Source organism: Harpia harpyja, chromosome 10, assembly GCF_026419915.1.
Source record: "Harpia harpyja isolate bHarHar1 chromosome 10, bHarHar1 primary haplotype, whole genome shotgun sequence".
NCBI lineage: Eukaryota > Metazoa > Chordata > Aves > Accipitriformes > Accipitridae > Harpia > Harpia harpyja.
The window spans coordinates 46,904,329-46,917,164 of NC_068949.1; the positions used below are offsets into that span (position 1 = coordinate 46,904,329).

At 35.8% G+C, this 12,836-nt stretch overlaps 1 protein-coding gene across 7 annotated transcripts in view; it reads right to left on the reverse strand.

Moving 5' to 3' along the window:
* Nucleotides 1–1,898: 1,898 nt before the first annotated feature.
* Nucleotides 1,899–12,836, reverse strand: part of CFAP46 (cilia and flagella associated protein 46) — a 98,725-nt gene continuing 87,787 nt past the window's right edge. For all 7 annotated transcript variants that reach the window (XM_052800039.1, XM_052800034.1, XM_052800035.1 and 4 more), the window contains 6 exons: nucleotides 10,805–10,907; nucleotides 9,512–9,624; nucleotides 7,164–7,245; nucleotides 4,296–4,432; nucleotides 3,725–3,811; nucleotides 1,899–2,914 (listed from right to left, as the gene is read on the reverse strand). In XM_052800039.1, the coding sequence (XP_052655999.1) occupies nucleotides 2,778–2,914; nucleotides 3,725–3,811; nucleotides 4,296–4,432; nucleotides 7,164–7,245; nucleotides 9,512–9,624; nucleotides 10,805–10,907 (659 nt within the window). In that variant the 3' untranslated portion in view covers nucleotides 1,899–2,777. The remainder of the gene's footprint in view (nucleotides 2,915–3,724; nucleotides 3,812–4,295; nucleotides 4,433–7,163; nucleotides 7,246–9,511; nucleotides 9,625–10,804; nucleotides 10,908–12,836) is intronic.

Here is a 12,836-nt window from a genome sequence, read left to right on the forward strand (position 1 = left end):
AAAACTGTATCAGCTGAGCTGCTGAATCCTTCCTCTGCATACAAAGCAGGTTCTTCTTTGTTAAATTGTCATTGTAAATTTAAAAGAAATATAAAAGAAGTTAATTTGTCTATGCTCTTTTTCTTTTGAAATCATTCCAAATTCTACTATATACCTTTTCCTGAAGTGACTCTTTACTTTTGTACAATCATGTCACTGCATATTGCTACAAACATATAATGGAAAAGAAGATATTATTTCCAGTATTAATTCCTGAAGGAATGAACTAGATGTCTTCATATGTCACTGAATGCATATCCACCGTCACCTGAAGTCCAGTTTATCATCTACTCATGTAGTCAGTCCTACTACTATTAATGATTTTACTGACTGGTATTTAGCACTGTAATACAGAGAATACTCTCCTAATACCCCAGGCAATTTGGTTATGACTACACTTCATGGCCGTAACTCAATTATTTTTTAATGCCTCAGAAATGCCAATCAGACATATTACGTAATTATGCATGCCATCCACTTTTACTATACTTACCCAGCATACATTGCCCACTTGTAGGTATTCTGCCACAGCTTCTCTGATTAGTATTTCAAATATCTTAATCTCAACAAGTAAAGCTTACATGTCTGAAGTTTCCTGGATAAGGCCATTACTCTTTATCAATGCTTTCTGATAAAGTAGTGCTGTCAGACCGTAAAGGAATTTTTGGTCATACTCATTCATCTTTCTGACAGAGGTTGTTGCAATATAGTTAGAGCTAAAGTATCAAATACAAATGGGAATATTTTGGGAGAAAAACCACTTTCGTAGATTAAGTTATTTCCATCAGTTTCATAAATATAACCATAGTAGTAAATTATTGAATAAGCCCATTGTACCTGGACATCAATGGTTTTTCTAACCTTTGCAATCTTGCAGTTTTTACCCTGGATTCTTCTCACAGAACAACACTGTAATTTCTGAAGCATCAAAACTTTTCTGGACTTTACTATTTATGAAATTTCTTATCTCAAGAAAGTGGAAGTTAATACAAATTCATGAACACTGTCATGTAGCAGGGCAGAGGCGGCTTCATGACTCCCATTGAATACACTATTTTTCAAAGCCCTTTATGTTACAGAAAAAGAGACAGCACTAGAAAGATGGCATTCCAGGTGGAAAAAAGCCATTAACAGCAGGGAAATACAATTTCATAACAATGGATGTGTGGGAGAACGATGTGGAAATTAATCTAGGAAATAATTAAATTAACAATATAGCGGACATTTGCTATACTGAACAACAAGTGTGGACATTTGATTCATTCAAGGGAAATTGCTTCTTCAAACTGAGAAATACTTGAGCTTCCCAAATACCATGCATGGGATTTTAAAAAAGCAGCTGCGTAATAGGGATGCAATGAAAAGGTACCTGGTAAGACCTAAAAATAAACAAACACATAAATGCAAGAACTTGGGGAAAGGGACTCATGCCAGTATCTGGTGAAACATGGCAAGTTCAGAGACTTGAAAATACCTTACACCGAATCCTTAATTTTCAGGCTGGATAACTTAAGTACAGTCTATGATCTCTTCATTACTTAATTTGTATTGTTACCAAATGCCCAGATACATGCCATAAAAAATATATGTCTGGTGTCTAAATGAAGAAGAAAATTATGTATAAAGGGAATAAAAATCATGCATGTTATGGAATGCAGTTTGGCAGAGCAGCTGCAGTTCATATCAGGTCATCTAATTAAATTGTGAGAGCAAGGGGGAAGGAAGCACAAATTTATATTCTATTGTGTGCATAAAAAAAGTATTTTACATGTCATGATTTTGTAATTATGGTCTATATAGCCCTATAACTCTTACCAGGTTCTAATTAACTATAGCACAGTAGGTAGCCAAGAACAGTATCTTTTCAGTGCCATTTTAATGCTCTACCAGGAACACAAAAAATGTATCATCACAGGAAACAGACATCACCATTTTAGTGGAAAAAAAAGAGTCTTAAAATGGTTTTAGTTGCAATAATGATCAAAGGTTTGTATTTTCCATAAGTGCTAAATTATTTTACATTTATTTCTACTGTTATCATTACAAATAAAGTTTTAAAGTATGTATTTTAAAAATGCATTGCTGATTAACAGCATGTGACAAAATCTATACAGGTAATAATCTTATTTGGGATTTTGGAATAATTTAATGTATCTTCACATGTTATTCAGAAAAACTATAGGGAAATAAAGAAAGCAAAACTTATTAAACATTTTATGTAATACTACCTTTTTTCCAAATTAAACTACAACTACCGCTATATAAAAATTTAAAATAATTTCACTCAGAATAAGGTGACTTGGTAAATTTTTCAGTTGTTCTCCTGATAAATCTTCCATGTAAAAATAAAATACATCAAGGAAAAGTTTTTCCAAATGGAAGTACTGACAATGATACATTCCAATTCCACTCATGCATCAATGCCCAAAAATATCAGCCTAATTTCCTTTAAGATGTGTTGGTACTCACGAAATTCTTTTATGGGATTCACCAAGTTCAGAAAACCTTAGAGTACTGAAACCTCTAAAATAAATGTTCTTTGATATTTTCCTGACACTTATTCTAATATCAAACTGTTTACATCTGAAACAGAAATCAGTCTATCAGCAAAACATACATTTTCTTAAGCTCACCTCTCCTTGGGCCATATAGAAATAAGTATCTGCCACACCTTTAAATGCAAAGTGTGCCCTACGCACAGTGTAGTGGTATTCTTAGTACAAAAAGTCTGACACAAATTACATAATAATTATGTTGGGTAAACCATATAGCACACAATTAAAAAATGATGGATGAGTTGCAGGAAGATTTGAGAAAGTGTGAATGGTCTGTTCTTCTGCTTTGTCTCTAGGAGAGCTGTGAGCATCCGCTTCCACTATAAAAATATTTTTAAAACATTATTACATCATGTTAATGTAATTGCATATTGTTAATATACAAATGCTTTAAGTGCAGTAATTTATCACATCTTCTCTTTGATTAATATTTGTGGTTCCTTTACATTCTTTTTATAATATTAATAACTGCCACTATATCCAAGAAGCATTTTCTGAAAAAAACAGAAATCTAGGCAACATTTCTGATCTGAACTCTCTCTCACTCTTCAGTTCTATGACAGTGTAAGTTATAATTAAAATTTATTTTATTTACCATTGTTTTAAGAGGTAATTCCCATACAATGAAAAATATCTATGTAATTTTATAAACAGTATATTAAAAGTTGTTTTACTCAAAAATCCTTCTCCCTTCTCCAACAAGATGCTAGGTTGAATTTCATATATATAGTGTGCCCTTTACAATACAGACTGTCTAATCACTGCATGTTCAACTTACTTATGTTTTTGCAGTCTATAATCCATACCATTTCTATTGTTCATGTCATGTTCCTGATGTAACTTTTCAGTCACACTACTTCATTTTATAACAGTTCAGTAGAGCGTAACTTTTAGCTTTTGGTCAGCTATGACGAAGACTCCCCCAAATTTTATATATTTAAAATACAGGTACTCCAGTTATAATATTGGATCAGTGGTCTTCCCACTCTCAGTTCTTTTAAGAAGTGTTGCAAAAATTTGTCATAGCTCATCCAAAAGATTTCACTTATACCTGTGAACTACCCATAGGTCTACCAGGTTCTAGTTAACATGCACTGCCACTCTTTCATACTAAGCTTTTTAATTCTTACTTTTAATAGAATCCCTTTCCCTGTGAATCTTATTCTTTTGAAGAATATGGACTGTCTGCCCAGTTGTTCTTCCAATGCTCAACAAATCTGGAAAGAAATGTTACTTTCTGTGAGTTTTTAATGAAAATTTTGAAAAACAAGAAATGTTAACCATACAGCCTGGTGTCTTCACATTTAAAACTTAATGAAAAAGGATACCTTTACAGGTTTAGTTTTGTATCTCTGAAGATGTGAGTTATCTCCAGCTTTTGCTTTCCCCATAGTTTATCTAACTACAGATTGCCAAGTCCTAGGGCACTGCTCCTCACCATAGAAATCCTCTTCTTACCGTATGACCATAAACAGACCCCCCACTAAAACTGATTTAAGTAGGTTACTGTTCTGTTTGAAGGAACCACCTGTCAACAACACAGTGGCTCTTGCATGCAGTTTACCTCCTATGGAAACTCCAGGCAAAATTTGGTGAGGAGCAAAGAAAGAGAGATGGGAGACAAGTAGATACACACACTCCATGAGTGCATACATACAAATGTCTGAAATAATATACATGCAAACAAAGATAAATACTTACTCTCAGACAAAATTTCTAGCCTTTCTGCATTCTCTTGCAAGGTAGTGTACCACTGGTTGGCTATTATAGAACGAACACCAGTAAGGCTTAGAAGCATTGCTGTCTCTGTTGGTCTCTCTATACCAAGCCGTAGATAACTAAAGAAAATCCAAAGCATGAGATCAATGAACTAAAAATGTACATAATATATCAAAAAATATAACTAAATATACAATGTTTTTTAATAGAAGGGGAAAGGGAATGCCAGACTCATTTTCTTGTATGCTGAGCATAAAATGTTTTCTAATATTCATACAGCACCTTAAATTTAATACAAAGAATTTAGGTAACTTTCTCTCTACATCTTTTCATGATGCAATTTTACCATGTGGATTGGTCCCTGTCATATTACTGTTCTGGGCATCTCAGGAAACGTGAAAGGAGGAGTAACATACTAACTTTTACAAAATACTGCATAATATCCTTTATAAGATAGTAAAAATGTTGGGAATCAGGTGAAAAGACTTGTTTAGTTCTGCTTAGGTTGCCAAAGGGAAAGATAAAGTACTGGAGGAACTGAAAACTTGCTCTTTGTCATAAGCTTCGCATTAATTTGGAGGCTTAAAAGCAAATCACTTGTAAAGTGGGATTAGATTTTTTTACTGCTGAATATTTAAATAAGTATCTTTGGTATTATTGTTTTAGTGATGGAAGGGGAATGATACTCTGCAGGGTTGGAACTGCAGTAAATTGAAGGCTGAATTTTGTTTTTATTAGCCTCTGCTCCGGTAACTTTATCAGACGATGATAATTAAAGTTTTCTGTAATCTTTTGGGGAGATGCTGTCTGTCTACAGAGTTATGCGACTTAGTTTTAACTGAATGCTATTCTAAACTTTCTGGAAGCTTTTAGGCTTAAGCATGTAAGTCCTGTTGAAAAATTCACTAATCTGTTAAAGTGAGACTTCAAAAGTTCAGAGTTGGAGAAACTAGTTTAAGGAATCGTGTTTTGTTTTGGTTTAGGAGATGGCTGTTTGGGGGAGGTGAAAAAGCATATTAAAAATAAAAACACCAGGAGGTTGTTTAAACATTCAGAGATCTGCATATTTATATATGTAGATGTGTGTATAACCTATCTTACACACAATTCATTTTAATTTACACGTTGCATTGATTAAACAGTATTTTTAGAGAAGAATTTTTCTATTTCTTTTTCATGGAATGAATAATCAGAAAACTCAAGAGGTATTTATGCAGCCCTAACAGGATTGGATACAATATTTAATTGGCTGCAGAACTATGGCAGTCCCAAAAATTAAGTGAATAAAAGTACATATGTTTTGATATGGTCTGTGTTAATAGAATAGAACAGAATAGAATACAACAGAATACAATACAATACAATATTTTCAGTTGGAAGGGCCCTACAGTGATCATCTAGTCCAACTGCCTGACCACTTCAGCGCTGACCAAAAGTTAAAGCATGTTATTAAGGGCATTGTCCAAATGCCTCTTAAGCCCTGACAGGCATGGGGCATCGACCACCTCTCGAGGAAGCCTGTTGCCGTGTTTGAACACCCTCTTGGTAAAGAAATGCTTCCTGATGTCCAGTCTGAACCTCCCCTGATGCAGCTTCGAACCAGTCCCATGTGTCCTGTCCCTGGACGCCAGGGAGGAGAGATCAGCACCTCCCTCTCCACGTCCCCTCCTCAGGAAGCTGTGCCCCTCAGCCTCCTTCTCTCCGAACGAGACAAACCCAGAGTCCTCAGCTGCCCCTCAGAGGACGTGCCTTCCAGCCCCTTCACCAGCTTGGTTGCCCTCCTCTGGGCACATTCAAGGACCAAAACGTCCTCCTTAAATTGAGGGGCCCAGCACCGCACACAGTATTCCAGGTGAGGGCGCACCAACAATAAACACATCGGGTCAATCACCTCTTTTGACCGGCTGCTCATGCTGTGTTTGGTGCCCCCCAGAATGCAGTTTGCCCTCTTGGCTGCCAGGGCACACTGCTGACTCACATTGAGCCTGCTGTCGACCAGCACCCCCGGATCCCTTTCCGCAGGGCTGCTCGCCAGCCACTCTTCTCCCAATTTATACTTGTGTCCAGCGTTACTCTGTCCCCGGTGCAGAATCCGGCATTTGGACTTGTTAAATTTCATGCCATTGACGATTGCCCAATGCTCCAATCTATACATCCCTCCACAAGGCCTCTTGTGCCTCCAGAGTATATTTGGGTTATCTGAAAATTCAGCATGGACTTAATAACTCATGAATAAAATTAGGACACTAAAACTATTCTCTTTGCTTTTAATACCTTAAAAGTTATTTGTTGTGTGCCATCTGTCAAGAATTCATAATGGACATATGATAAAAGTATATAAACCCTGCCACCTGTCAACATAAAAGCAAGGAAAATACTGAGATGCTTTTAAGGCTAAAAAAGCTCTGATAATAATATTAAAGATTCTGAACAGGTTATTTAACATGCCATAATAATTTGTTTAAATAAAAAACTGACTGATTGTTAAACTGTTCAGTGTATGAAACCTTAGATGGACTCCTAACAGTTTACCTGTTAAAGGGAAGTTTTATATATTTAATTAGAATATTGTGAGGATGTTGAACTCAGAATTGGGAGTGTGTAATGTAGCAATGTTTCTGTGTCATACTTTCTTGATCATTGCCTTGTAACAGAGCTTTCATCCTATTTAGCCCTATGTAAAGAATGAAGCTACAAGATAAAGAGGCTAACTTCTCCCTTAGGTGCAGATATGACCCCTTCTACTTGCAGAAGTAAATGAGAATATTTGTAACTCAAAATTTTAACTTTGCTTTGAAATAAAAATAATCTGCCTTACTGTGGACTTTACCGAAATAAACTTTATCCTACCTTTTGTGCATACCAGAGTTTGTAATTCTTTGATAACTTTGCTTTGATCGTACCAGATCTAGAAGTATCATCAAATGGCATTCTGGAAAAAAAGATGTCATAGCAATGGTATTGGCACTAATAATAATGCCCAACATAATAAATATAAGTAAATCAGGACTTTCTTAAGTTAATGAATTTCTTGAACAGTCTAAATAACCAATATAAAATTTATATATTTCAGCCCAAATTGTCAAGTATTAAGTAAAAGAACACTAATAAAGTCATCCTAACATTATTTGATGTAACTTTGCTACACCTTTCCACAGTGTTTTGCAGGTTTTTTTCCTGTGCCACCTTAGTATAACTAATAATGAAGTCCACATACCATCTTATTACAGGCTAATGACCTACATGACTCAATTCTGTAGTTATAAACTCTTGTAACATGGAGGTATGGAAATGTTAGCTACTGCAGCCCCTTTCCACAAGTTAGGACCAAGTTACATCTCAAACATTCCTTACTTTCCTTAAAGGCCTCCAGTGAAATAACTTAGAATACTCTTAGAATTAAAAAGCTTTTCCCACTGTTTGGTTTGCTGCAGCTTAAACCCGTTGCTTATTCTCCTAACCCAAGCAGATGAGAAGTAAATTACCTTTCTGCTTGGAAAGCCTTTGACATACGTGAGAACTATTATTATGTCTCCCTTCAATATGTCAATCTTTCTTCCTGAAGTATGTTTTATATGCATATATACGTATGAATGCACATACATATTTATTAATAAAACTATGGTGTGGTATACCCTTCTGACCACTCTTAACGTATACAGAGCTTAGGCTTTTTTCCCCTAGCAAGATGATGTTGTTTAATTTGTGATCCACCTCTTGACTCTATTCTGTAATTCTGCCCCTTAAGCAGTCATTCCCTAACTTATTAATGTTTAACTGATTATTTGTGCTTAAGTATAACACCTCCCTCTAGCCTTTCCTAAATTACCCCCTACTAATTATTGCCATAAAGCAAGGTTAATTTGCATTGTAACCCTGCATTTCAGGAGTTGCTGAACCACCTCATTCTCTTTCTCAGCCTGGTCTCATACCCAGATTCAGCAATGATAGATTCACTTTCATCATGTAAATGACCAACGATAATATTTAATAATATTGGGTCCAGGTTAGAGTCCTCAGAAACCTCAGACACAGTTCATAGTTATTAATAAAAGTACTCTTAACATGAAGATTGGCTCTACAGTAGAGTCAAACTCAGTCTGCAAGACAACAGTAATTTTACCAGCTAACAAGTAAAAGTTGTGTAGGTGGTCAGAAAATAGAACAATCCTTTGAGGACTAAAATCAATACATTTGAAATTAGTTTATTCTCCATTAAAGGAAATAAGATGCACTGGAGAATTAATCCTGGCATATTTTAAGAGCAGGGCACAGGGTGAGGGTTAACAAGGTACTCAGGAACTTTGCAAAAGTTGCCAGACCTGTAAATATCTGGCCTACAGACATCTGAAACCTCATTTTCAAGAGTGACCACTGTATATAGGAAGACATATTTTCTTGATTTCCAGTAATATTTACATATACGTATTTAAATCACTTTGAAAATCAACACTTCCTGAAGAAGCTTCATGTTGCTTCGCAGGGCTTCACAATCTGATGTGTACTGTCCTTCTCTATTTTACATCTCAACACAATATAGCGATATAGCAATTCAGCTACCCTGACAAATTCAGCACAACTCCAAAGTTGAGGTTCTTCCAGATGTGTGAGGGGAATAGGAGGAGAAAGGAAGATTGTGAATCTGAAACACCAGTCCTGAATCTAAGCCTTATGCTACAACACCAGAAAGACTAATTAGCTGTGAAGAAGCGGAGAAAAAAATACCTTCTCAGAGTCTACAAATGCTCCATAATACCAGAGTAATCACTCAGCATTAACCCAGTCTTGACAGACAATTCTGCTTTGCCTGAGTGAAGACTGAGGAATTTTGGAGAAGTCGTACTGTAGAGGTTGTTCTTAACAATAAAAAATACTTTGTTACCAAATACTAAATTCCATAGAAAAGGAGAGGAGTTACTGGGAAAACTATCAGATGATGACTCAATTTTTGGAACTTAAGAAATTCCAACATTTGGAAGTGGAGAAGGACTAAACTTATTTGTAAGGAATAACAAGAAAGCTGTGCAACAGAATAAAATCTACATAGCGCAAAGTTTTTCCAGTTAAAACCCTGGATCTTGAAAACAGACCTTAACTGCTAACATCAATACTGTGATAATGATACAGGATGAAATAAACACAACAGGGAACAAAAGGTGGTGTAATTAAAAAAATATTTTTCAGTTTGCTTATCTCACTTGGAATGTTCATAGCAACCAGTCTGTTGAGTAAAATATGAGACATGAATCTCTCCATCCCATAGAAGAGAAATGCACTGCAGTTTGTCAGCAGCTGCTCCCATTCAGCTTGGCTGAAAGGAAGGAAGAAGAAAGGAAGGAAGTTACTTTTGTGTTACTATTTTACAAGAATATTTTTCAGAAATTATCCATAGCAAACGCTTCAGTGTTATTTACTCCAGAAATATTTATAAGAAAAGTCAGCATGGAAAGCAAGGAGACCAGCAAGCCTGCAGAATTCTATGGAAAGTGTAATAACTCATATGGACTATTAGTAATAATTATTTTAATACAGAGGTATACTTAGTTTAGTAACATCTCATAGTAAACAAGAGGCATAGTGTGTTTTTTGATAAATACTAGACTCTCCTAAAAAAAATCATCCATGTATGCATTGTACAGCTTTGAAATAACAGTATTTAGTCTAATATTCAATGGGAGTATTCATGTATGCACCCATCAGTATATGAAGAAATCAGGTTTTGAAAAGAGATGTGAATAATCAGCTTAGCTGGCAGCAAAAACTATGCAATTTGGTAACAGGTAACAATCTTCGTAAATGTTATGAAGAAACACTATGAGTACCTACACAGTGATTTTACTTAAGTAGAGAAGATTTCAAAGGACTGATTAAACTAGCAGTTATAAAGGAAGGTCCAGTGATGACTGTGTTGACTCACTTACAGGACATGTCACTGCTTGACCTCTCAAGATCCCTCTTATCCCTCTACTCCTATGATCTTAAAAGTAAAGTACTTCTATAAAGAATGAAGTGTGTTTATGAATGAACTCCATAAAATGGTATTAGTTTCACAATCAGATGTTTGAAATTGTAAACTGTAAGATGTACCTTCACTACTTTGCTTCTGAAATCTGTGCTCCAATCTTACAGCTGATTCAATGTGCATGGAGATGCTATAATTTTTAATACTTAGATTTAAAAACAGTTATGAGTGAAGCCAGAAATTACATTTATGTTCACATATACTTATAATATTCATTGAAGACTGCACCAGCAGAGTTTTTGTCAAAATTGGATTATCTAGATATACAGCAACTCTGATGCAACCAATCTGGCTAACTCACTTTGTGGCACTGTATTTCAAATATCTAAAATATTCTGTCTACAAATCTAAATATGCATTTGAAAGAAAGACAACGTGACCCTATTTTATGACTGAAGCCTCTGGGAATAGGCACAATTTAAAAAAATAAACATGGATAAAACATGAAAGCAGGCAGAATATTACAAACCTTGGAACACATATGTTGCCAATAATTCCTTCCCACTGTAGTGTAAATAGGTAATGGTATTTTTCTAGGATTTCCTTTATTTTTTGAGAAGGACTTAAAGTTCCTGTAACAACAGAATTTCATCATTATGAGCTTAACATGCTACAAAGGACGTTAGGCAATCTCAATTTCAATCATTTTAAAATGACAATATAATATATAGGGGGTTTTAGGCCATCATTACATCTTAAGTTTTTTGAAACCTAAGTCCAGCTTTGAAACTGTAGCAGTTGTGACATTTTCTGAGTAAAATTGTTCGTAATTCCCATTTGAAAGGTATATTTTATAACTGACAAGGATTATTTGGTAGACAAGTTAAAGACTTTAAAAGCACAAAGGAAAAATTCTAGGTACTGTGAAAAAAGTGTAAAGAGTTGAGAACACCAGCACTGCTCACACAGTTCTATTCCAGAGGCTCAGAGAGGACTTAAGCAGTTGCAGAAAATAACTGAGTTTCCGGAGCCCTGATTTCAAAAAGCAAGACTCCAAACCCACCTCTGCTCTCCAAGAACACTGCATATTTAATAATTCATTTTCTTTTTTTTACTACATTTTCGTACTACTGCAAATTAAAGATATACTCTAGAGCCAGATATTGAGCACATGGTAAACAGTGTTTTATTTTGATCTGCTCTGAAGGAGAAACTGCAAACATATGGAGACATATTTTGTTATACTACTGATTGTTCAGTGGCTTCTTTTGTGTTGAGTTTAGGTTTAATAACTATCTCAATTAAAAACCGCCACTAAATCAATTTTTGGCATTTGATATACATGTGAGTTGGTTAATGAATGTGAATCAGTTAAACTATTACACACACTGGGAGAAAAAAGGAGATCAAATTGTATTCTTAAAGTGTTTGTGTCAGACTGAATTAATATGTCCAGAGGAGGGCAACCAAGCTGGTGAAGGGGCTGGAAGGCACGTCCTCTGAGGGGCAGCTGAGGACTCTGGGTTTGTCTCGTTCGGAGAGAAGGAGGCTGAGGGGCACAGCTTCCTGAGGAGGGGACGTGGAGAGGGAGGTGCTGATCTCTCCTCCCTGGCGTCCAGGGACAGGACACATGGGACTGGTTCGAAGCTGCATCAGGGGAGGTTCAGACTGGACATCAGGAAGCATTTCTTTACCAAGAGGGTGTTCAAACACGGCAACAGGCTTCCTCGAGAGGTGGTCGATGCCCCATGCCTGTCAGGGCTTAAGAGGCATTTGGACAATGCCCTTAATAACATGCTTTAACTTTTGGTCAGCGCTGAAGTGGTCAGGCAGTTGGACTAGATGATCACTGTAGGGCCCTTCCAACTGAAAATACTGTATTGTATTGTATTCCATTTCATTCCATTCCAATACAGCAAATGCCTACTGCCTTAATAAATACATTCCAAAAGGAAATAACAACGCTCTCAAATATCCTTACAGGACTGTTTGTGTCTTTCATAGTACCCTTCACCTTTCAACGGACTGCAAAAACTATGTGTTACCTATGCTTTATTTGTAGTCTTTAGCTTGAGAATTGCTGTATAGGTGTGGTGAATCTGACTGTTCCTGTCCCAGTCCATTCTAACTCAGTACTGTTTGTTCCAAGCCCATTCATGGCTTTCAAGCAAATTTCTTGTATAACAAAGATCATACAAAGCATCATATCCTTTCAGCTTACCTAATATCCTTCCCTGCACTACTGATATTGCATCTTTATGGCATGTATTTGAAAAATTAAAAATTCTGTAACAAGTTCTTGAAATTAAGCATGTGTTTTTAATTGGGTTACATAGTAAGAAAGATTACTCAAGTAATTATTTTCTTGGCAATATTAGGTCAATATTTGGTGATATGAAAGAAATAATAAGACAATCTAATTTCTTTCCTGAACCTGAAACAGGTTATACTGTTTCACTGATGCACCATTTGACAGGTCATAAGCACTACTCTTCTAATTAAAAGCTAAGCGTTTTTGTCAACATCTTGATGTCATGACTTCATTTTCTGTTACAAAATTT